Source organism: Dendropsophus ebraccatus, chromosome 8 (assembly GCF_027789765.1).
Source record: "Dendropsophus ebraccatus isolate aDenEbr1 chromosome 8, aDenEbr1.pat, whole genome shotgun sequence".
Lineage (NCBI taxonomy): Eukaryota > Metazoa > Chordata > Amphibia > Anura > Hylidae > Dendropsophus > Dendropsophus ebraccatus.
The window spans coordinates 75,128,278-75,154,700 of NC_091461.1; the positions used below are offsets into that span (position 1 = coordinate 75,128,278).

A 26,423-nucleotide genomic window follows, 5' to 3' on the forward strand; every position below is an offset into this window, starting at 1 on the left:
TCCATGCCTGTTGTCCCCTACTGCTGGATGTAGAGCTGCACACAGTCTGTCGCTATCCTGTTGCCTGCCACATACCTTACACTGTCCCTACTGTGCTGTACGAGTGTTCTGTGGTGAGCTCCCCTTGGTGTAGGAAGCCGCCAAGCCTTAGTTCTGTCCCTGCTGTGAATGTGATGTGTGAACTCTTCTTCATGGAAAAATCTCCTGAAAATTAGACCTAGTGCATCTATGAGAGCAGAAATTTATATAAGAAACTGTCTTCTTTTCGGAAAAACACTGTACATGAAAAGTGTTGCCAAAATATAACGTAAAGCTTTTTCTTTTTCTTTTTTTTTTAAATAATGTCTTTGTATTAAAATTTTGTGTGAAAAGGTAAAAGTGTGGAAATTAAACAAAAAAACTGCTGTGGTTTCTAAATGGCAGATTTCTACAGATTTATCAGTAAATTATACATCACATAGATACTTTATTACTGTAAACAGTACAAGACAAAACACAGATACCCCTTTTTATTGTACCTGCTGGATTTTACTGATACAGCACGTTTGTGTTATATTACACATAAGTGGCTTGTCACTTTTACAAGATGTTTTTGGAAGCACTGTACACTACAGAGTGACTCAATGTTGCCTGAGCCAAAATCGCTTCTTACTGTCCACTAGTGGCTGAAACAGGGCATGTTATCCATTGTAAATTAATTGGATTTGTTATCAGTTTCTGATTTTTCAATTTTTTGTCCCGTAAGAAACTGCCATATACCTCCTCTGTAGTTCTCATTTCCAAGTCCATAAACATAAGCATTCACTGCGGGAGACATCTTAGCCAATAGAGCAGGCATCTGACAAGAGATAAGTGTATATAAATCTGATCACTACTAGAAAATTATGTCATTCTGTATATGTGTTAACAGATATTAGCTATTAACTGACATTTATTCCAATACGAGGAACATTCACACACTGCACACATTCACTGGGACGCTCTACATGCCTGCCCACTCAGTTAACAATAAATAGTCCGAAATGCTCTTAGGAGGCCATGTATTACTAATGGTAACAATAGCATAGATGATGTGTTTAAGCCAAAACCAGGAATAGATGTAAAAGGTATGGGAAAGAAAAGCCCTATCCTCCTTCCTGCTGCATCCACTACAAGGTACAAAAGAGGTACAGCTGGTAACTTACCATGCGTAGTTTTGGAGATAGGACGGTTGCATCCTGAATTATAGCATAAAAACATAACAGTGAATAGGGTCCCCAACAGATGAGCAGTGATTTTACAGGCATGCTGGTGTTCATCTAAGGGTATCAAATACATATAATAGATTAAACTTTGCTTTATTTCTCATGAAATTAAAAGCCCAAGAAAAAGAATAAACATTTTTACTTTCTTAAAGTGAATTTCTATTTTAGTAAATACTACAAATCTGCTCAGATATCACTTAGATATGTATACCTAAATTCACAACATACATACATTAGGCTAATATAAGCAGGACTGGCCAGCACCTGATGTGCGGGGCAGAAATTTTCTGGCATAACATTTTTTGTTATGCTTTAATTTGCTTTTAATTTGTTTTTTTACTTACTGGCAATTTTTTTTTTTTTCTCGTTTTTTGAGTCCGTGCCAGGATTTAGTTGTGTGTTGTTTGGGATAATTTCCCAGTCTAACACACACCTTTTTGACAAAACAATGGTTCCTTTCACAGATATTCAGGAGGAATAACACAATGTAATGGGGAATACATATATTCACTAAAACAGGCACGTAAGGGGCGGGGACAGACCCTTGTTTAGCTGTTAAGTAGCTTCTCCACACAATAGTGATGACATTCAGGGACAATTATTCTTTTCATATTCATTGCCATTTGCAGTGAATGAGTTACTTTTCTGATCTTCATGCTATCCTCCTCTTTGTTTTCCTCAATCACCAAGCCAGTTAGTTGAATTTTGGGCAAACCTCAATGTAAGTTCATTGTGGGCAGCCAGGAGGTATTAATAGCCACATTGAAAGCAAAATCCAAAAGAACAAGTTACATAAATGTTCCAGCTATTACATCAGCATAAATTCAACTGCTAAAAACGTATTAAAACAGCTCATTGTATTCACTAAATACAGAGTAGGGATTATCCTTTAATTTCCTAACAAGCTTATTATGAGCTGCTCCAAGAATGCAGGGGCTCAGGGTGGGAGACCACATTACCTTGACTTGGCCAGTTTTCCGTAGCTTCTGGTATATGGACTGGTAGGCAGTCATCATGATAAAGAAAGGGATTAAATACTCAAAGAAGGCCAAGGGGAAAAGGAAAGAGATGAAGTTTCTGTCAAAAGAAATCAATGTTTTAAAAAAATAGTTATTGTTAAAATTGTTACATTTTAGGCCCAATTGTAACTTTTCATTGTCAATTCTGCACCTTTATATACATATATTTTTTTAGCACTTTGTCATCCATATCCTTTCATCCATCTTAATTTGGCGTCTATTACCATTAGACCAACTCTACACAAACGTTATATATCCACAAAACCCTTACAACCCCATGTGTGATCACCCAGACTAAAAGCATCATAGGTCCTTCTGAAACTGTTAACATGATCAGTCCAATGGTGACAACAATTTTTGCCTGCATCACAGGTACATAAACGGCCATGTAAAAATGGCCTTATATACATTTTCTGTATGGGTGATTAAGAGGTAGGTTTATCAGGACTAGTGCAAGTAAAGAAACTGGAGCACCCAACGGGACTTTTTACATTTTCTTAGAGGGCAATTCCCATAGTGTTCACATATAGTTTCTGTTGTAAAGACTACATCTCCCTTAGGCTATGTTCACACAACGTCCTAAAAAGGAAAAAGGCGTCCGCTTTTTGCGTTTAAAAAGACAACCGTTATTGCATCATTTTAATATGCTTGGCTAAAATGCATTGAAGTCTATGGAATAATGAACGTCTTTTTCACACATTGTATTGAATAACGGATATCTTTTGAGGCGGACGCATTCAATACAATGTGTGAAAAAGGCGTCTGTTATTCCATAGACTTCAATGCATTTTAGCCAAGCATATTAAAATGATGCAATAACGGACGTCTTTTTAAACGCCTTTTTCCTTTTTAGGACGTTGTGTGAACTTAGCCTTAATGTATTCCCTTAGAGTAATCTTTTGGCAGACAATAAAAAGACAAGAAACACTGGGGGATTTCAGCCCTTACAGAATTATAAATGAAGCACTGGGCTATAATCCAAGATGTAATTCAGGTTTTGTACAAGATAATTGAGATACAAATTTGTCAAAATTTTATGATAAAGTATACCTACAAAGTTTACATGAAAAATACATATAGTACAGCACTATGCACTATAGTCCTCTTTCTAAATCATTGTCATATTCATATTGCTGCATAATACCTAAACAGAGCACGGTCATAACTCTGCAATAGGAGGCTGAGCTTCCTGTGACATAGAATCACATTACACTGGGTCTCCAGCTGTCTTCAGTGATCTAAGAGACCAAGCAGAAAATGCAGACTCCTACTGTAGAGTTATGAGCAGTAGGGAGCAGAGGAATATGGAACTATGTTCTTATATTCATGCCCAGATTTAAACATGACTACTTTAAAAAAAAATTACTAAAGTGGTTGTAAAGTTTCCATGTAAGTTTGAATATACCCTTTCAGTAGTCACATCTTGCTTTCTGCTCTTGAGTTATTCTTTCCAATAGAAAGATCCTTCAGTAAGCTTATTAGCACTCTTTAGACCCAAGATATTTAAAGGAGTCACCTGATTTAGTCAACTCTTATCCTTCTGCTGTTGTAATGCATAGGAGGGATTTTATTATTGGTACACTTTCTTTGCATTTTTTTTCTACTGCTTTTCAGTGTGCACAGTATTTATTTTGTACGACATTTATAAAAAAAAAAGTGTAAATCTAAAATGTGAAAACAGCAGATATTAAATTGCACCAATGAAAAATGACAGCCCCTTCATTTCTGTACAAGCAGACAAAGCATGTGCAAAAGCATGATACCAGTCCAGTGGTATGTAGACGGTGATGCAATTTTCATAATTTACCCCCGACATACCACCACAAAGGACTTGATACGCAACTATAAAAATGTAGACTTTCCATTTTAGAGAAGCACTCTGGCAATTTGGTTTTTGGTAACATGGGAAAGCATAGACTATAATTAGAGAATGACGCAAAGGCTTTTATGGATTTCTTGTGCTTTGGTTGATGCACTAGGTATGGGTTGTGTGTCATAAAGATTCCTTTTATCTCTTTGATATTGCTTTTCTAATACTGCCTACATGTCCCATGATGCTTCTAGCTTTCCACAGACAGAATGAGTGGAGTCTCTACTCTGAGTTCTATGTAAAGTGACGTAGAACTTCTGTTCCCTATCTCACACTGCAGAGTCTCAGTGTATTCCTATTAGATGCTTCTACAGCCTTTCTCTCTCTGCCCGCTTTTACAAGCAAGGGGAAGTAATGCAAAGGTGCATCTAATAGGCCATTCTAGAGAATCTACCCATACTACCCAACAAATAGCATAGGCAGGTAGTGAGAGGCAAAGGAGTTTTATAACTATGGAGTTAATCAGTGTATGAGCTCACTTCTATATCACTGCTAGACTGATATTTCAGGGCAAAAATTATATTGTCAGTAGCACTCTATGTTTGGGGGATATACAGGAGATGAAGGAAGACAGATCTTGTCTGGGAAATGGGAGCTATCTGAAAGATGTCAGGAAGGATTTAAAAGGTAATGGTGTAATCCTATAGTTCACGGCAAGTCCTTCCTTTCCAACTTGCCAGTAAAAACGTTGTCTTTTGTGTTCGGTGTTGTGGTGGTTGTGGGGCCTGGAGCTATTACCTACCAATCCTGTGGTGGGGCGTCTTCAAGTTTAGTGCCTAGGGCAGCAGCAGCCGACCCATGGAGCAGGTGTAGATTATCTCCATGATTTCAACTTGCTAGCAAGTATAAAGCATGATAGATCAAACGCTGGTTATTTTTAATACTTGGATACAAATACTCTGCAATCAGTGTCTACAACTTGACATCACCAAAGGCGGAGTTTCCTCCTATGAAATGCTGCTTGTCTGCAAGTCTTTCTGTTTTCAGTTATGTCTTCAGCAAGTGAAAAGCATACCCAGACAGCCTGAGGTGAACTGACTGAAGAATAGCCGATTCTTATTTTAAGTTATTATTTATGTATACTTATTGTGTTATTATTTTTACAGCATTTAAGTGAATGTGAGAAAAAAGCATAGCTCTATACACTTCAGCATTCCTGCTGCGTCATCTGTCCACAAAGACATGGACTAAATTTATAATTAATTTAATATTTAATGTAATATATTATTTGAATTCCTAAAATTTGTATAGCACACCATGAAGGCACAGGCAAGTGCCCCAACATAATACATTCTACAGGGGGAGAACAAGGAGTATATAGTAACAGATACATGTAAACTTTCCATATAATTAGTATTATCATGGACTTTTATTCCTAATCTCAATAGATGATAGTATTATATATGTAACTCATATTGTCAAGCATAGAAAACCTAACAATAAGTGTCCCAGTTGTTATAATTATTGTGTGTCCATCAAGATCAACCTATAACCCAAACAAAGGCAAAAACTTATGAGGCAGATGCCACTTGCCTCATACAACGCCAATGGATATATCCCCAACATCTCACTTCCAGAAATCTAGTACCCATAGCTTGTAATGTTATGTTATTAAGGAAAGACATTTAGGCCCGTCTTGAACTTGCTTAATAAATTAGCCATGACAGAAAGTTCCATAGCTTCTCTGCTCTTATAGTAATGAATCCCCATCTGTGATCATGGTCAAACCTTGTTTTCCCCTAGATATAAGTATAAATGATGCCCCCTTGTCATGACTACATGCCTAGGTTTACATACATATTACTAGTTACTATGATGTTCTATGTTAGAGGAGTTTCTTACTTTATATTGTTTTGCATCATTTTATGTGTAGTCTTTGTGATCAACGCTGCTGGGTTTTCAAGAATAAATGACCTATGTCACTAGTGATGAAGACGTGATCTGTGAGATTTAGAACATAGGGGCATTCAATGACAGTACATTTCCTGAGAGATCTTTTATATTTAAAGAGTGCCTGTCATTAAAAGTAACATTTGATATGTCATCAGGCATGTCAAAAGATGACTACTGAGACTACTGTGACCACTGTGAGAAAGAAAGCATGTTGGATACTCCCCGGCTGTATCTCTTGATTGGCTAATTCTGACAATGTAAGTCTATAAGGCTGTTGCTGCACTCTCTCTCTGGCTGTATCTCCTGATCACAGGGGTGTCAACAGTGAGACTAGCTGTGATCAATAACTTTTGACCTGCCTGATGACATGTCAAAAGTTATTTTTAATGACCAGTACTCTTTAATTTGTCTTCTCTCCAAAGATGCAGCCAATTCATCATGAGCGTACCTACATTATTCAGAGCAATAGAAACCATGGATCCACTATCATCAGTCTTGCTTTTGGAATTATTATGTGGAAAACTGTTCTTCTAGGTTACCTGATTTCAGGGAAAACCCTAGGTCTAATAGTTTATAGGTATAAACTCATATACTCCCTCCTTCCATAAGTGTTAGTGGTAGTGATTCTGAAACCATTGAAGTACACATCTCTTCCTGACAACTACCTCCCCATCTCCCTCCTGAAGTCTGATAATAAAATCCTTGTTAAACACCATATTGAAAGTAATTGTAGATCTCTCCTTATTATTGATACTGGTGCCACTGGTCTTCAGACTGGGCTTGTTCTGTCCATTTCAATTGGATCCATATTTCTTTCTCAGATCTAGCTCCTTTAAATAGAGCCCTGTGTTAGGGTCAGAACAAATCTGGAGGTCTCCGAACCTTTGCCTGCTTTCACCTTTGCTTTTTACCCTTACAAATAAGTCTCTTGCTGTGGCTACTAGATAACATTCAGGGTATTGCTTGGGGCAATATTGGAAAAAAAAATCCCCTCTATGCACATGATGCTATCATATACCCTACAGATAATGTACCCTCCCTGATGTCCCTTACTGAACTTATAGACAGGCCAGGTGCCTGTTTGGAGCTGTGGGTTCATTAACTTAAAGTACATACAATTCCGTCTTCTAGGATGGGTTATTTCTCCTCTACCTCATTCAGTTCCCCCTTCTTACGTCACATAGGTTAAGTACCTCCCTCCAGCTTTGCCTTTTAAGCTGTATCAATATTTTAAGATTTATCTCCCTATCTATTTTCCAAAACTGCTCCAACCCTTTGCCACTTTCCTTTTTGGCGGTCCAGCCTCAGAGGATCAGCCTAAATACACTTTAGGTTTTAGAACAATGCAGATATGCTTTAAAATGACAAAAGAGTTTTACCTGTCAGCTTTAGAGTAATCTAGTGTGCAGCATGTTCTCAAAGGTTCATAGTCATATTCACCCCATCCAAAGAGTGGCATCATAGACCAGAATGTAGCAAATCCCCAGGCAAACAACACCACAGATATTGATGTGCTCCAATGAAGCTTGCTACCTGCAAGGTTTATACTGAGTTATACATTATGGCATTCACACATATCAGCACATAACATTTGATGTTCTATTGATATATTTGTAATAAAATACATGCAGCACATATTGACTGTAACTACGTGATTGGCCATAAGCCCCCAAACTCACGAGTGCAGTACTGGTGATAGCGATCCCATGCTATTGCTGCGCAGGAGCTGATACTTGACAAAGCAACAACAAAACCTTGGAATCCGTGAATTTGGCAACCTTCTGACCCATAGGGCCAATACCTGTAAATTAAAAAAAAAGTAGCAATCCAGGAATGGCTATTATTGCCTTTGGCAGTGTTATAAGAAAAGGTCTATTTTTGTATCTTGTTATGTTGTCATTGTTTAGATATAGCCACACACATATGTAGCATTTACCAGAAAAATACTATGAATATAATTGATAAAGTTGTTGAATCTTGAAATACTACGTTAAAATGAGGCCTCAACCTTACAGCTGTATTACTGGTCCGTACAACCATTCAAGTTGTACAGAGATGTAATGCTGCACTCATACAAGATACATAGTGATGAGCGAACCTCAAGCACGTTCAGGTTTATCTGACCCCAAACATGCTTGGGGTTCACTCATCTCTAGTCTTTACCATACTGTACCTTTGTGGGTTTTGGAGTGATTTGGTTTAAAATAGAACATTCCATATGTACAGAAGTATTCTCTGCTATATGTATACTTCTGCACATATGGCACCCACCAGAGCATGGTATGGCAGCATGTGCACATGGTACTGATGATACATGTCACTGTGCCCTCTCTATGCTTGTGCCCAGTGCACTGCTATGGAGGCAGCACAGTAATGTGTATTGTCACATACTCCTCCATAGGCAGCCATGTATAAATGGAGGCATCCAAGGTCAGGGACCAAGCTTCATCATTAGAGTGAACATGACCACTGAGAAGCCACCCTGTATCAGTAAGGCCATAAAGGACAAAATCTTCTATCTGTTATTGTACACTGTCAAAGAAGATAAAGGTACTATGCAGTGTGCTGTAAATAATGATACACTAAAAAAAAACCATAGATACATTAGAAATCATACTCTTTGGTAGGGCATATCTTATGGGAACTTGGTAACATGGTTTTGGGCTTGTTTATTGGGTATATTAAGAAGCACAATAAATTTCTCAAGCACTGAACTGCTCAACCCTCGGACTGATTCCATGAGCGTTAAACGCAGAGATCTTAGTCAATAAATGTTGTCAAATGTACAAGCCTAAAGGATATACTGTAAGTATAGACTGCGGCTTGTGATCTTTAAACTGACAGTGTATATATATATATATATATATATATATATAAATATATATATTGTGTATATATATATATATATATATATATACACACACTAGGGCTGGGCGATATGGGCCTAAATCAATATCGCGGTTTATCGCACATGTAGCGGCGGTAACGATAACTGAACGATAATTATGGCACGCCCCTTTTTGCAAACCACACCTACTTGCTATGCAAACCACACCCACTTGCCATACTTAATATCAAAAAAGTAAAAAAGCTCACTGAGCAGCAAGCCGTGGTTAGTCTATCATCATCATCATTATTATTATTATCATTTGTCATTATTAGGGGGTGTATGACTACACAGGGGGGGCCGACAGGGGTGTATGACTGTACAGGGGTGTATGACTATACAGGGGGGGCGGAAAGGGGTGTATGACTTACAGGGGGGGGGCGGAAAGGGGTGTATGACTATACAAGGGGGCCGACAGGGGTGTATGACTATACAGGGGGGCCGACAGGGGTGTATGACTATACAGGGGGGCCGACAGGGGTGTATGACTATACAGGGGGGCCGACAGGGGTGTATGACTATACAGGGGGGGCGGACAGGGGTGTATGACTATACAGGGGGGGCGGACAGGGGTGTATGACTATACAGGGGGGGCGGACAGGGGTGTATGACTATACAGGGGGGGCGGACAGGGGTGTATGACTATACAGGGGGGGCGGACAGGGGTGTATGACTATACAGGGGGGGCGGACAGGGGTGTATGACTATACAGGGGGGGCGGACAGGGGTGTATGACTATACAGGGGGGGCGGACAGGGGTGTATGACTATACAGGGGGGGCGGACAGGGGTGTATGACTATACAGGGGGGCGGACAGGGGTGTATGACTATACAGGGGGGGCGGACAGGGGTGTATGACTATACAGGGGGCCAACAGGGGTGTATGACTATACAGGGGGGGCCAACAGGGGTGTATGACTATACAGGGGGGGCGGACAGGGGTGTATGACTATACAGGGGGGGCGGACAGGGGTGTATGACTATACAGGGGGGGCGGACAGGGGTGTATGACTATACAGGGGGGGCGGACAGGGGTGTATGACTATACAGGGGGGGGCGGACAGGGGTGTATGACTATACAGGGGGGAGGGACAGGGGTGTATGACTATACAGGGGGGGCGGACAGGGGTGTATGACTATACAGGGGGGGCGGACAGGGGTGTATGACTATACAGGGGGAGGGTGGACAGGGGTCTATGACTGTACGGGGGGACAGGGATGTGCTACTATACAGGGGGTGGATAGACGTGTATGTATGACTGTAGTTCCCTCAGTAACAGTACAAGGCTGTAAATTAGGAGGAATGGATGGGCTGCAGCAGGCAGGATAAGCTGTAGGAGACATTGCTGTGTGTGACATCCTGTCTGCTGCAGTCCATCCATTCCTCCTAGCCTTGTACTGTTTACTGAGAGGACTACAGGTCAGCTGCTGCTCCAGCTCTGAAATGCCGGCGTCCCTGCACACACACATGTGCAGCACTTGCCGGCCGGATGTGGGGGGCGCTCAGATGAGACCAGACCGGTGGGGGGCCTCGGACGGGTGAGGTAAGGTGGGGAGGCCTCGGACGGGACCGGACCAGTGGGGTGAGGGCCTCGGACGGGTGAGGTGGGACCAGACGGGTGGGGAGATCGGGCGCTCGGACGGGACTTGTGGCGGGGGCGGGCATTCTCACCTGGACCCTGCTTCTGCTTCTGCTGCTCCTCCTCCTCCTCCTCCTCCCCCACCTCCCGCTCTGATGCCGGCGTCCCTGCACATAACGTGCACCGCTAATGCCGGGCAGTGCGCGTGTGTGCGGGAGCACTCTGACGGGACAGGAGAGGGGAGAGGGCACTCTGAAAGGAAGATGGAAGTACAAAAATACCGCAGATACCGTCCTGGCTAAGTTGAGGTCGGTTAACCGACTCCAGTGACGGTATCGGTATTTTTGCGGTATACCGCCCAGCCCTAATACACACACATATCAGGGGAGATTTATCCAACTGATGTACAGTGAAACTGGCTCAGTTGCCCCTAGCAACCAATCAGATTCCACCTTTCATTTTTTAAAGAATCTGTGAGGAATGAAAAGTGTAATCTGATTGGTTGCTACTTTACCCCATGTTTGATAAATCTCCCCCATCCGATGTACATATGATACTAGGATCGTCTTGCGGCCTGTGCACCTCGAATTGCCTCTTGTTTGTGTCCTTCATGGCCAACAAATCAATATGTTTAAAAGGCCCCTAGGCCCAAGACATTATGACATCTGTATTATTTGTCCCACAATAAACATATGTAAATAGCATGGCATCAAGAAGCGCCTGATTCTTTTGCCCAGGGGCTGCAATACCAGACACATTCTACAACAGACCTTTTTATGAGAGAAACTAATGGAGAGATGTCCTGATGTTTTGAGCTAGCCTAGCACCTGACATGTTTATGGACTACAGTAAGATCTCTGGTTTTAGATGTCATGTAGCAGTGGGGGTTATTCTGTACTGGAGAAATGTCCTTGTGCTTCTCAATAAACCCACCCAAAGTTTACGGATGAAAGTCATAGTTTCAATGGAACTAAGAAATCCCCTACCAAGAAGACATTTTACTGTGCAAAACAGCTAAAAAAACCTCTATGTCCCAGTTAAATAGCTTTATAGTAGTATACGTTGAAATAAGACACATGGATATCAGGTTTGTCCTTTGTCCAATGAACCATACATCGTTTAAAGATAAAATCTTTACAGTGCTCATATTTGTTCTAATGCCCCTATTCCACAGGTCGTTTAGAGGAGCAAACGAGCGCTCTCAGCGCTCGTTTGCTCCTCGTTCCCCGCTCGCTGCCGCCACTATTCAACGCGGCGGCAGCGAGCGGCTGAGTGCGGGAGAGGGCGGGGGGGGGGGGGGGGTTGCTGCCCGGGGGATCGCTGATCGTCCGGGCAGCCCATAGGATATAGCAGTGTCTGCTGCCGATGCTCCTATTCAACGGAGCGACGGCAGCAGATCGCTGCTATAGCAGTCGCTTGTTTTTCAACATGTTGAAAAACAAGCGACTGCAACGATCAGCCGACTGCAACGATGTCAGCTGATCGTTGCACTCTATTCCACCGGACGATTATCGTCCGTAGCGGCCGATATCGGCCGAATACGAACGATAATCGTTCCGTGGAATAGGGCCTTAAGGATTTGTAATATGTGCATAGAGATCTATATCACTGTACTGTATACATACAACTCCATACAGTTCTTATTGGCCCCTAGAAGCCCACACTGCACAGTGTTGCCATACAGTAAGGGATTAATATGACATTAAAGGACAACTACAGCCAAAATTTATTTTTTAATATGTTATTACTTATGGAAAGTTAGACAAATTCCTAATGTACATTTATTATGTGAAATGCACATATACTGCTATTTCCCTTAATTTAGTAGATCAGGCAGGGTTCAGATTCTGTAAAAAACTGTGACGTCACAAATCAGTTGTAATTCATGGAGTGTCCAGCAGGGGAGCACTATATGTAGAAGTCTATGGCACTGTATTGTTTCTATGGATATCTATGTAAAGTAAAGTAATGTAATGTAATGTACACTATGCTTTATTGATTGAATACATTTATGGAATACTTTGGAGAGCAAGTGTCCTTGCTCCCCAAAGTATTCCATAAATGTATTCAAACAATACATTTGGAGGGCACCAAGCAGGGAGGGAGAGAGGTGCCTGTGCATCTAACTACCTCCCCCTCCCTCCCCCCTTGGTGCTGTGGGACACACATACACTGTACTACTCCTTCCATCATCTGCTCATAGTATGAACAGATGAGGGGGTGTAGTACCAGGACCATCCCCATCACAGACCCCCCCCCGGCCCCAACTTATATGCACTGTACTACTCCTCCCATTATCTGCTCATAGTATGAGCAGATGATGGGGGAGTAGTACCGGGGCTATCACCATCACCAGCACATCCCTGCTGCCGCCGCTAATGCTGCTGATACCGCTGATGCACTGCAGTTCACATCCCCTGCTGGGGACTGCAGAGCTCGGATGATACTATGAGCAGATGATGGGAGTAGTAGTACAGTGCATATGTGGTGCCGGGGGGGGGGGTTGTTGATGGGGATGACCCAGGTACTACTCCCCCATCATCTGTTCATACTATGTGCAAATGATGGAAGGAGTAGTACAGTGTATATGTGTCCCACAGCACCGAGCAGGAAGGGAGGGGGGAGGTAGTTAGATGCATAGGCACCTCTCTCTCTCCCTGCTCGGTGCCCTCCAAATGAATTGATTTAATACATTTAGGGAATACTTTGGGGAGCAAGGACACTTTCTCCCCAAAGTATTCCATAAATGTATTTAATTAATAAAGCATAGTGTACATTACATTACATTACTTTACATAGACATCCATAGACACAATACAGTGCACTATATGTGCATTTCCCATAATTAATGTACATTAGGAATTTGTCTAATTTTCCATAAGTAATAACATATTAAAAAATAATTGGGGGCATTGGGGGGGTTCTAGGAACTCAGTGAATGGATAGACCTTGTTGGATCTGATTGGTATTAAAGGAGAAGTCCAGCAAAAAATTTTTTATTTAAGTATTGTATTGCCCCCCAAAAGTTATACAAATCACCAATATACACGTATTACGGGAAATGCTTATAAAGTGTTTTTTTCCCTGCACTTACTACTGCATCAAGGCTTCACTTCCTGGATAAAATGGTGATGTCACGACCCGACTCCCAGAGCTGTGCGGGCTGTGGCTGCTGGAGAGAATGATGGCAGGGGGACACTGAGGGACACAGGGCACTGGAAGGACACTGAGCATCCCCCTGCCATCATCCTCTCCAGCAGCCATAGCCCGCACAGATCTGGGAGTCGGGTAGTGACATCACCATTTTATCCAGGAAGTGAAGCCTTGATGCAGTAATAAGGGCAGGGAAAAAGCACTTTATGTGCATTTCCCATAATAAGTGTATATTGGAGATTTGTATAACTTTTAGGGGGCAATACAATACTTAATTTAAAATATTTTAGCCGAACTTCTCCTTTAAATAGCAACAAGCATTGACTTATCTTCTCAAGCTGACCATCTGCAAATCGAGTGGCCTAGGTGTAAACCTACTCTATATCAGAAATTCTTGTCTGATAACATGTTTGCCACAAAACAACATGGATAATATTCCATTTAATAACATTAACAATGTTCCATGTAAATTACATGCTAGGTAACAATTAGTTTTATTACCTACATACATGTTCCTTGCCTGAAACCTATGAATGAATCACATTAATGGTGAATATATTACCTTAAGAAGCTGGAAAAGGCAGCTACAAAGGCATTCATACAGAGTCCAGTGTCTGCCAATGCCAGGCTTATTATAAGCAGGTTGTTAGGTGTCCTGAGCTCTCGGATTTTGTAGAAAGAAAGGATGGTCAGGCCATTTAAAATGAACCCAAGCAGAGCTGCAAGAAACAAATCAGCCACTGTCACTAAAAGTAACATAGGAATAATAATCTAACCAATCTATACCAGCAATCATAATGTTATCGCAGACAAAGAGTAAAGCCTGTACTTATTAGGCCCCCACCTTCCCTAATTAAAGGCATTGATATATTGATCAACTCTAATCCCTGGTCTTCCCATTATCATCACCTCTTAAAGGTTTCCTGATGGGAGTCTCCTCATTAACTAGTGCAGCAACATGTATGTAGTGTAGGTGGAGAATGGCAATATCTGGTCTGGGGGTCTCATTCATATCCAGTCAGTGTAATAAATGGCAGGTGGGACATTGACAGTAGTGACAGCAGTGATCATGGTGACATCAAAATATATTCAGGAAGGAAAACATACAGTGGTTGATCTTTGTCTCTGGTGTATACTAATAATAGTGTGTACTGTGCTGTATTAATAGCATGCATTCATTCTTATGTGATGATGTATACCATGTATCATAGGTTATTGCTCTGTATGGATTCCATTTGCAGCCTTACATCACCTGTTGCTGGTGAGAAACAATGATTGTATTCATGGAGACCTATTAAAGTAAATGTTTTCTGATAAAACAGCAATGTAATACAATCTATCATATAATAGTTGAAGCAGAATAAAGCCATAGGATACAAATAATATGTTACTTGGTGTGTTCCTTTGCTCTGCACTACAATGTCTTGGAAGCAGAGAAATAATCCTAGAAATATGATTCTCTTCATTTCTCTGGCAGCATGGAGAATACAGACCATCAAAATGAATCTTACCTTCAACCAAAAGAGCTGTGCCAATGCCAAATACTTCAATCTCGGAGAAGCCCTCAGGAAGCGGGTAAGACGTAACCATGTTTGCAAAATTGTGCTAACACCCTGCTGAACTGTCTGCTGCTTTCCCTTCACACAGCCGCACACAAGAAAGGCTTCCTTTTAAAGGGTCTGTTTGTGGTGAAGCATCATGCAAGTCATTATGTAAAATCTTTTTTTTTTTTCTTAGTAGTTAGGTCTGAAACATCCCAATCCCCAGAAGAATTCCCTAATGATGTGAGTGGAGGCAGGATCCCTCACTTTGCAGTGCCCCCCCATTCCACTTTTCCTAAATCGTATTTGCATGCCATGATAAAAAGGCTGCATTCATAGCACCGAGAACAAGGGGTTTGTGAATGCATGATTATGAAAACTGCCTTGTGAAGTACAACAGAATTATCAGAACATGAAACAAGAGGCTAGGAAACCAGGATCCTCTGTGCACTGTCTAATTGGGAAAGACATAGATTCATTAATAGAGGCAACCTTGTTTAGAAACACTCCGCATTCCCACTGCCAGCGCTCAGTGACATTGGGAACCACAGTGTCAACTGTGGTTATTGTATTACCCTTTACTCCAATATTTTACCAATAAACCCATACTTGTAGGTTGAATACGTCTTAGGGAGTCGGGAAAGCAAAACATACATTGGGGTAAGAGGAGGAGCCCCTGCTTCATTCTTCTGGTCTTATAATGTACTCTAGTGGTATATTCTAGGTAACTATGGCCAGTGTCGGACTGGGGTACCTTGGGCCCACCAGGAAAATTGATTCTTGGGGCCCACCCAACATATAAAGACATAATCAGCACCAAACCTTTCACGTTAGTACAGCGATTTTGCATAGAGCTGTGTATGTGAGCAGCAATACTAGTGCACTGCCAGTCACTTATACAGTTGTTACTGATTGATGCAGTTGTGGTAAAACTGCACCATTTAGGTAGAAACTTAAAGAGAACCTGTCACCTCCCGTGCCGGGTCAGAGCTGGGCCGACCCCCGCTAGAGCCCCTTATAGTCACCTCATTCCCGAAGTCCCGCTTCTTCAGCCGATGCAGGGACGGAGATATCACCGTGGGAAGCTGAGATGAGTCCGACGCTCATAGAGAATGAATGGAGCAGTCATTCTCATCTCAGCAGCGCGCGCTCCGGGCTTCCCACGGTGATATCTCCATCCCCGCACCGGCTGAAGAAGCGGGACTTCGGGATTGAGGTGACTTTAAGGGGCTCTAGCGGAAGTCGGCCGGGCTCTGACCCGGCACGGGAGGTGACAGGTTCTCTTTAATATTGCTGCAAAAACACATGAAAAATGTCATGTGTGAACACAGACTTAGAAACATAAACGATGAAGGAGAAAATGTCCATCTAGTCTATTCTTATATTACAATCTCCAGCAGAGGAGACCAATAATGGTTTATTCTAGCCTCACCACAAGGTGTTGGGCTAGAATAAGACTTTTAAGGACCTTCATGAAAGGCATATCAGTGGTCATTAAAGCGTTAAAGGGGTACTCAGGTAAATAATAATTTTTTTCAAATCTGTCAGAAGTTACAGATCAGTAAATTACTTTGTCTTCCAGTACTTATCAGCTGCTGTATGTCCTGCAGGAAGTGGTGTATTCTCTCCAGTCTGATACAGTGCTCTCTGCTGCCACCTCTGTCCATGTCAGGAACTGTCCAGAGCAGCAGCAAATCCCCAAAGAAAACCTCTCCTGCTCTGGACAGTTCCTGACATGGACAGAGGTGCCAGCAGAGAGCACTGTGTCAGACTGGAGAGAATACACCACTTCCTGCAAGACATACAGCAGCTGATAAGTATTGGAAGACTGTAGATTTTTAATTAGAAGTAATTTACGAATTCCTATAACTTCCTCACACCAGTTAATTTGAAAAAAAAATTTTTCACCAGAATACCCCTTTTACCAGAATATCCCAGCCGGATGGTCTTCATCTCTGTTGAATTGTGATTCAGGCACACCCGTGTGCACCCGCATCTGAATTCCCAGATGCACACAATGGAGTGTGCATCCGGAGCATTATATTATGAGGGGGGGCATTATACTACCTGTGTCTGGAGGGGTGCAGTAAGATGAGGGGGGCATTATACTACCTGTGTCTGGAGGGGGTGCAGTCAGATGAGGGGGCATTATACTACCTGTGTCTGGAGGGGGTGCAGTAAGATGAGGGGGGCATTATACTACCTGTGTCTGGAGGGGGTGTAGTCAGATGAGGGGGGCATTATACTACCTGTGTCTGGAGGGGGTGCAGTCAGATGAGGGGGCATTATACTACCTGTGTCTGGAGGGGGGGCAGTCAGATGAGGGGGGCATTATACTACCTGTGTCTGGAGGGGGTGCAGTCAGATGAGGGGGGCATTATACTACCTGTGTCTGGAGGGGGTGCAGTCAGATGAGGGGGGCATTATACTACCTGTGTCTGGAGGGGGTGCAGTCAGATGAGGGGGGCATTATACTACCTGTGTCTGGAGGGGGTGCAGTCAGATGAGGGGGCATTATACTACCTGTGTCTGGAGGGGGTGCAGTCAGATGAGGGGGGCATTATACTACCTGTGTCTGGAGGGGGTGCAGTCAGATGAGGGGGGCATTATACTACCTGTGTCTGGAGGGGGTGCAGTAAGATGAGGGGGGCATTATACTACCTGTGTCTGGAGGGGGTGCAGTCAGATGAGGGGGGCATTATACTACCTGTGTCTGGAGGGGGTGCAGTCAGATGAGGGGGGGCATTATACTACCTGTGTTTGGAGGGGGTGCAGTCAGATGAGGGGGCATTATACTAACTGTGTCTGGAGGGGGTGCAGTCAGATGTTGGGGGCATTATACTACCTGTGTCTGGAGGGGGTGCAGTCAGATGAGGGGGGCATTATACTACCTGTGTCTGGAGGGGGTGCAGTCAGATGAGGGGGCATTATACTACCTGTGTCTAGAGGGGGTGCAGTCAGATGAGGGGGGCATTATACTACCTGTGTCTGGAGGGGGTGCAGTCAGATGAGGGGGGCATTATACTACCTGTGTCTGGAGGGGGTGCAGTCAGATGAGGGGGCATTATACTACCCGTGTCTGGAGGGGGTGCAGTCAGATGAGGGGGGCATTATACTACCTGTGTCTGGAGGGGGTGCAGTCAGATGAGGGGGCATTATACTACCTGTGTCTGGAGGGGGTGCAGTCAGATGAGGGGGGCATTATACTACCTGTGTCTGGAGGGGGTGCAGTCAGATGAGGGGGCATTATACTACCTGTGTCTGGAGGGGGTGCAGTCAGATGAGGGGGCATTATACTACCTGTGTCTGGAGGGGGTGCAGTGAGATGAGGGGGGCATTATACTACCTGTGTCTGGAGGGGGTGCAGTCAGATGAGGGGGCATTATACTACCTGTGTCTGGAGGGGGTGCAGTGAGATGAGGGGGGCATTATACTACCTGTGTCTGGAGGGGGTGCAGTCAGATGAGGGGGGCATTATACTACCTGTGTCTGGAGGGGGTGCAGTCAGATGAGGGGGCATTATACTACCTGTGTCTGGAGGGGGTGCAGTCAGATGAGGGGGGCATTGTACTACCTGTGTCTGGAGGGGGTGCAGTCAGATGAGGGGGCATTATACTACCTGTGTCTGGAGGGGGTGCAGTCAGATGAGGGGGCATTATACTACCTGTGTCTGGAGGGGGTGCAGTCAGATGAGGGGGCATTATACTACCTGTGTCTGGAGGGGGTGCAGTCAGATGAGGGGGGGGCATTATACTACCTGTGTCTGGAGGGGGTGCAGTCAGATGAGGGGGGCATTATACTACCTGTGTCTGGAGGGGGTGCAGTCAGATGAGGGGGGCATTATACTAACTGTGTCTGGAGGGGGTGCAGTCAGATGAGGGGGGCATTATACTAACTGTGTCTGGAGGGGGTGCAGTCAGATGAGGGGGGGCATTATACTACCTGTGTCTGGAGGGGGTGCAGTCAGATGAGGGGGGCATTATACTACCTGTGTCTGGAGGGGGTGCAGTCAGATGAGGGGGGGCATTATACTACCTGTGTCTGGAGGGGGTGCAGTCAGATGAGGGGGGCATTATACTACCTGTGTCTGGAGGGGGTGCAGTCAGATGAGGGGGGCATTATACTAGCTGTGTCTGGAGGGGGTGCAGTAAGATGAGGGGGGCATTATACTAGCTGTGTCTGGAGGGGGTGCAGTAAGATGAGGGGGGCATTATACTACCTGTGTCTGGAGGGGGTGCAGTCAGATGAGGGGGGCATTATACTACCTGTGTCTGGAGGGGGGGCAGTCAGATGAGGGGGTCATTATACTACCTGTGTCTGGAGGGGTGCAGTCAGATGAGGGGGCATTATACTACCCGTGTCTGGAGGGGGTGCAGTCAGATGAGGGGGGCATTATACTACCTGTGTCTGGAGGGGGTGCAGTCAGATGAGGGGGCATTATACTACTTGTGTCTGGAGGGGGTGCAGTCAGATGAGGGGGGCATTATACTACTTGTGTCTGGAGGGGGTGCAGTCAGATGAGGGGGCATTATACTACCTGTGTCTGGAGGGGGTGCAGTCAGATGAGGGGGGCATTATACTACCTGTGTCTGGAGGGGGTGCAGTCAGATGAGGGGGGCATTATACTACCTGTGTCTGGAGGGGGTGCAGTCAGATGAGGGGGCATTATACTACCTGTGTCTGGAGGGGGGCAGTCAGATGAGGGGGCATTATACTACCTGTGTCTGGAGGGGGTGCAGTCAGATGAGGGGGCATTATACTAACTGTGTCTGGAGGGGGTGCAGTCAGATGAGGGGGGCATTATACTACCTGTGTCTGGAGGGGGTGCAGTCAGATGAGGGGGCATTATACTACCTGTGTCTGGAGGGGGTGCAGTCAGATGAGGGGGGCATTATAGTACCTGTGTCTGGAGGGGGTGCAGTCAGATGAGGGGGGCATTATACTACCTGTGTCTGGAGGGGGTGCAGTCAGATGAGGGGGGCATTATACTACCCATGTCTGATGCTGCTGCTTATATCTTTATTTTTTGAGTTGGTGCAATAATTGAGAAGAAGTTTGCACTCTGGAGGTCCCAGTTGTGCAGCAGATCTGTGAGGCTTAGGCGCTGATCAGCTGATTCAGGATTCTCACATCAAAGATGATAGGAGTTGTAGTAGAAGTAACAGTAAGACTTTAATCAATGGATGACATTTTTTGTAGAAAACCCTCAATAGATCTGACAAAGAGGGTTCCCCTCAAAACGCCTCATCCATTGATGAAAGTCTTACTGTTATGTCTACTACTACTCCTATCATCCTACCATCACTCCTATAATACTGAATTAGCCGATCAGCCCCTAAGCCTCAGGGATCTCCTGCACAACTGGACCCCCAGGGTGCAAACTTTTTATCATCACATACAAATATATACACACAAAATGACATACTGCAGACATACACAAATATGCACAACACACCTTACATATATACCTACATCTAAGCATACTAACACACACACAAATAGACACACGACAGACACACAAACATATATACACAGATACAAAAGCATGCAGATTATATATATATATACAGTAAAATATCTATAGTACTACATTACATAATATACACTATATACATGATAGATGCACACACACACACACACACACACACACACGCGCGCGCGCGCACACACACACGCATGCATAAACACATGACACAGATGTACAAACACACACAGATTACAAAGACAGACAAATATACAGGTAACAAACTCACATGTTCAGCAGGGCAGGAAGCTCCATGGAGTCTCCATCTTTCCCTCCTCTTCTCCCAGCCAGGCCGGGCAGCCTGCAGCCTCTCCCCCTTCTCCTGTGCACCGACTGCACACATAGCAACAGGAGAGTCACGTGACTGCAGAGGGGAGGGGGGATGGAGGGCCCTGCTGCTGCTGCTGCTGCTGCTCTCCGCATCTTCCTCGTGACAGGTAGGAAGAGAGCAGGGCCGAGGCTGGGAGCGGGGACACACTGAGTGCAGGGGGAGGGAGGGCCCATGATTAGTTTACATTAAGAACGGGCCCTGATGCCGCCTGTTCTTTTCAGCAGTGTGGGAACAAGCAGGGGCCCCCTTGCGCTCCCTATCAAATGGTAGGCCCCTCTCTGGCTCAGGGACAGGGCCCAGCAAGGAGAAAGGAGGGGGGAGGAGGCGGGGCCCACCGGGGGATCCCCCGGCTCCCCGGTGGCCCAGTCCGAGCCTGACTATGGCAGTGTATCAAGATTTTTTTATTGTATGATATATATATATCTATATATATATTTTAATAATGTTATAACATCAACTTTTATTTTTATACTCTTCTACTATCTGTGGACCATGCCCGGACTAAGAATCTGGCAGACCGTGAAGATGTTTTGTGGGCTTGGCCAGAGTGACAGGCCATGGGGGCCGCCCAGGCTTTAGAGTCCGCGCTATTCAGCATTTTGTTGGCAGAAACATAGTCAGGAAACCTACTCCAGCTCTGAGCACCGGCGCACAGAGGATTTATGTAGAGGCAGTCTGCCGCTACATAACTCTCCGTAGTGCCAGAGCCGTGGGGACATTTTTAAGTCCGGCGCAGAAAATGCCGGACTAAATAAATGTCCCCCTACATATTTAAAGAGGTACTCTGGGCCGGGGGGGGGAGGGGTATTTTGGAGGAATACCAAGATAAGGGTGGAAATTGAAGCTGGAGGTCACTTACCTCCCCCGTTCCAGCACTGGTGCCCGGATCCCGCCGCCCGGTACTCCCGTCCCACGACAGCTTCCTGGTCAGAGCTGCCGCATGAGACGTGACTTCTCTATCAGGGTTATTAGTGTACATAAATAGATACACAAATAAGTGGATATATAAATATTTATACTATAGCTATGTACATACTCCTATGGCTATGTATGTATCTCCTTTTCTATTACCCGACGAGGTCTTCGCCAAAATGGCGCTGACCCCGGCTCGGCACTTGGTTATCTTCGGCTGCAGCAGCCGAAAGCAATCAAGTGCCGATCTCATCGATCTATGCTGTATAACTATATACAGCATAGATCAATAGGAGATCAGAGTGCATATAGGGGGGGGCTTCTAAAATATGAGTAAAAAAAAAAAATTGTTAATAAAAAGCCCCCTCCCCTAATAAAAGTTTGAATCACCCCCCTTTCCCCATGTTATAAATAAAAAATAAATAAATAAACATGTTTGGTATTGCCGTGTGCAGAATCGCCCGAACTATTAATTAATCACATTCCTGATCTCGCACTGTAAACGGCATAAGCGCAAAAAAATCCCCAAGTGCAAAATTGCGCATTTTTGGTCGCATCAAATCCAGAAAAAATTTAATAAAAAGTGATCAAAAAGTTGTATATGCGCAATCAAGGTACCGATTTAAAGAACACATCATGGCACAAAAAATGACACTACACACAGCCCCATAGACCAAAGGATAAAAGTGTTATAAGCCTGGGAATGGAGCGATTTTAAGGAACGTATATTTGTTAACAATGTTTTGAATTTTTTACAGGCCATCAGATAATATAAAAGTTATACATGTTATAAATCGTTGTAATTGTAACGACTTGAGGAACATGCATAACAAGTCAGTTTTAACCCAGGGCGAATGGCGTAATAACAAATATCCCCCAAATAAAAGAAATGCGTTTTTTTTTGTTTAATTTCACCACACATTGAATTTTTTCCTGGTTTCGCAGTGTGCTTTATGCAAAAATTCAGCCTGTCATTGCAAAGTACAATTAGTGCTGCATAAAAATAAGGGCTCATGTGGGTTTCTAGGTGGGAAAATGCAAGTGCTATGGCCTTTTAAACACAAGGAGGAAAAAACTAAAACGCAAAAACGAAAATTGGCCCCGTCCTTAAGGGTTTAAAAAGCCTTTTCCCTGGTCCCCCCCCCCTCTCTTTTCTGTCATCCACTGCTCAGAGTGAGGAAATCTCTGCTGTTTTACAGTTTGATCCTGTCTGTGCTATGGAGAGGGGAGGGGGGGGGGAGGAAACTATTCAGAGGTCAGAGAGGTCAGTGGTGACATCAGAGGAGAGAGCCTGGTGATGTAGCTGTAAATTAACTCTTTGTTGTCCTGTTTTGGTGCCTCATCTCCCTCTTTCCATATGAAAACCATGAGGACAGGGGGAAAGCTTCAAACTGCTTTTTCATGATAAAAATTCATTTTTCGGCTAATAAACCCAACTACAAAGTTTCTTAAAATCGCCTGTACTATTGATTTCTGAAAAAAAAAAAAAAAATTAACAACAGTAACACTTTAACGTTTCCTACAAGTGTACCCATGTGAGTTGAGATGGGAATACCCCTTAAAGGCTGACAATATTTACCTTTTTTATGATCTATTTCATCCATTATGTCAGTATGGTGGTGCATTTTCAAATAACACTGCTTTCATACCATTTGTATGCAATCTCTGAATTGTGTTTCAAGGTTTTTGTTATAAAGGAATGTATTTTCCATTCCCACAAAAGTCTATGTAGCATTGTGTGAAAGGAATATATCTACAGTCTAATGAAATAGCTGTCATAGACATATCTGGTTTACAATAGCTGCATGCAGAAGTCTCTGGGCCTTGACCTGCTATTTCTTTGATGTAATAACATGCACTTTCATTGAAATAATAGTTCTCTACAGGAGCCCTATATTCAAACAGTAGGAATACGGCTGCAGAACTGATAGAACGCTATCTCTTTCAAAATAAATGAAACAGGTTTAATAAAATATTGTATGAGCCTATCTGATATTTTATCCTGTGCCCACCTCTGCTTGGTACCCACGTCTCCTGATAAATTTGGTGTATTTTTACAGACAGTGTTGGACTGGAGCTACTTGGGCCCAGCAGGGTAATTTTTTTCCAGGCCTCACCCTTCGCTTTAAAGTAATATCTGCACACCCAGGAATTAATAGGATATCTGGTGGCCAGTTTTTAAGTCAACTCAAAATAAGGTTGTCTTTGCTAGATCTTTAGGCTCTACATTAGGGGTATTATATCACAACTTGGGCCCATTGGATTTTCTTCGGTTTCTCTGTTTCGTTACTCCAATCCAGTTTTCAGTGACTAAATGAGGATGCCTAAAATTGTGATAGTCCACTTATAAAAGTGGTAGACATACAATATAGTCATATTTTAGTCACTTTTTTTCCACTTGATAAATGCGTTATAAATAGAGGGTGACATTTATTAAGACCATTGTACTCGTATGCCAGTCCTAAATTAGGCCCTGCCCCAATTACCCCGCTGTCTTCACTAAGAGTTGAACCTATGTTTGGTTCAGGAACTGTGCAAAAATTTACACCTGCATCAACACCTACTCCGAAGCAGATGTCAATTTTTGCTTGGTTTACGCCTGTTTCCAGATGTAAACCTTGATAAATGAAGAGCAAGAGCACTCCACACCTTCTTCCCACCTAGCTGTGCCACCTCTGCCCACCCATAAGGCAAGCAGGGGATACTGCTAGTGTATGCCAGGAAGAAGGCAAGAACCTGCCCCCTTTCCATGGTGTACGCACATTTGCTAAATGTCTCCCAGAGTGTAAAAATAAATAAAATGCAGAGCACAATACAGTATATGCCAATACCTGGCATTACATCTAAACGGCACAATAAATGTTGCTAATAATAAATGAGTACAGATGTGTTGACAACAGTACAATCCTTTTATACAAATTCCATGCATCCTTTTGCATGGGCCAGCTTTGCCATTACACGCTAGGCCACTGTTGGACTTGCATATTTCTGACAGTCATACTGTCCTTCTGACCTTCCTATCAGCATGTTGTAACAGAAATCTAAATCGCTCTGATGTTTTTCTGCTGCCCTGTTTTATCAAAGATAAGCAAATCCTTAATGACACCAATGTGGAGCAGTGAAACCTGTCGGTAGGCAGTGCAATGATGTTTTATTTGCACTTACCATAATGTCTTTGAATGGGGGACTGCAGCTGCTCAGATAAATATACTGGGCATGTTTTTTAAGCCTAAAATGATTACAGTCTGTGAGGGATGTATATTATCTGATAGGTATGTCTATATCACCTACAGGTTAAACACAGAAAAGCATAGAATATCATAAGATAAAGGGCCATGAAACATCCTTAGAATTTACTGCTATCTGTCAATGATGACCACATTGATTTCTGCAGAGAGGCCAGCCTATTTACACTTATATGTAATCATTGCTATCTATGGTAGAGGTTACTGCTCAGTCACCAATACTTTAGGACACTATAGTTCTGGATTTTTAATTACCCGTAATATTCAGAATATATATTCAGTTATTCATTTTAAAGATATTTAATAAAAGTTATATGTTATTAGCATAAATGCTTACAACTGAGTAAATATTTGGAATAACGTCCTGTTTAGCCCTCTAGTTTGGTCACAGATGACTTTGTAGCTGGATAACCCTGTATGTCCCCCTGTTGACCAATGCTAATTTTATAACTGCACAATTGTTGGAAGACATTAACCCTGGGGCACGCGGTTAAGTGTCTGGGGAGTATACACGATAGTGTGTACAGAGGAGACACACAGGATAAACACTGTGCTGATCCAGACAATAAATTATTCTTATGACATATATAGATTAATGCTGTAAAAATTAGTCACCGTTCCTTTGTAAATAGTTTTACTGACAAAAGTCTTTTCACACATTAGTAGAACTGGAGATGTATGCATGGTCCTATCACAGGGTGTATGCTAAAAACTATTGTGTAAGCCATGCAGCACTAACTATGGATGGAAACCAACAAAGTTGTTGGCGGAAGAGTTCTCGCACAGCTCATTCCCTCCTCTGACTAAATGATTATCCCTGTGGGAGCAGGAACAGGACTCTAGAGATGACTAGGACTCCAGAGGTTGGTTACTTGTTTGTAGGAGCTTGCTGGAAATGGGAAAACTGGACAAAACCTAAACATTTTTTTTATGTGACCTACTGGGACAGAGTCCTTCCCCTGTCTAACCAAGACTCTGACTAGAATGGGGGGAGATAAATACATTTTTTTGTGGTGATTGTTCTAAGGGGTTGATTTTAAGAATATCGGGGAGATTCCTCCCTTAGAACACTCTTCTAGTAGAAGCTGGTCTGAGGATAGATCATGTGACCAAAGTTCCATGCACCCCTTACAAATGTACATCCAGAGTTACTTGTGCCACACGTTAGGCAAAGTTTGGCATGGAGAGACGCAGCTCACGCTGGGTGGTCAGGTTCGAGAGGCA

The 26,423-nt window shown here is 43.4% G+C and overlaps 1 protein-coding gene across 2 annotated transcripts; it reads right to left on the reverse strand.

Moving 5' to 3' along the window:
* Positions 1–424: 424 nt before the first annotated feature.
* RGR (retinal G protein coupled receptor) lies at positions 425–21,028 on the reverse strand. Of its 2 annotated transcripts, XM_069979216.1 has the most exons (8): positions 20,941–21,028; positions 15,158–15,325; positions 14,209–14,365; positions 7,706–7,827; positions 7,406–7,559; positions 2,204–2,321; positions 1,185–1,298; positions 425–838 (listed from the first exon to the last, which is right to left on the reverse strand). In XM_069979216.1, exons 2-8 carry the CDS (start codon positions 15,234–15,236, stop codon positions 695–697), a joined length of 888 nt encoding a protein of 295 aa, XP_069835317.1. In that variant the 5' UTR covers positions 15,237–15,325; positions 20,941–21,028; the 3' UTR covers positions 425–694. The 2 variants fall into 2 exon arrangements, with proteins under 2 accessions (XP_069835317.1, XP_069835318.1); XM_069979217.1 differs by lacking the exons at positions 14,209–14,365; positions 15,158–15,325; positions 20,941–21,028 and adding an exon at positions 10,586–10,877.
* Positions 21,029–26,423: the final 5,395 nt, after the last annotated feature.

What these genes read in the sequence shown, in the direction of transcription:
- RGR (XM_069979216.1), bottom strand. Translation starts at nt 15,236, where the DNA reads ATGGTTACGTCTTACCCGCTTCCTGAGGGCTTCTCCGAGATTGAAGTA. An exon ending in GCCTTTTCCAGCTTCTTAAG is followed by an intron (nt 7,828 to 14,208) that starts GTAATATATTCA and finishes TTTAATTTACAG; the next exon opens with GTATTGGCCCTATGGGTCAG. An exon ending in CTATCACCAGTACTGCACTC is followed by an intron (nt 7,560 to 7,705) that starts GTGAGTTTGGGG and finishes TAAACCTTGCAG; the next exon opens with GTAGCAAGCTTCATTGGAGC.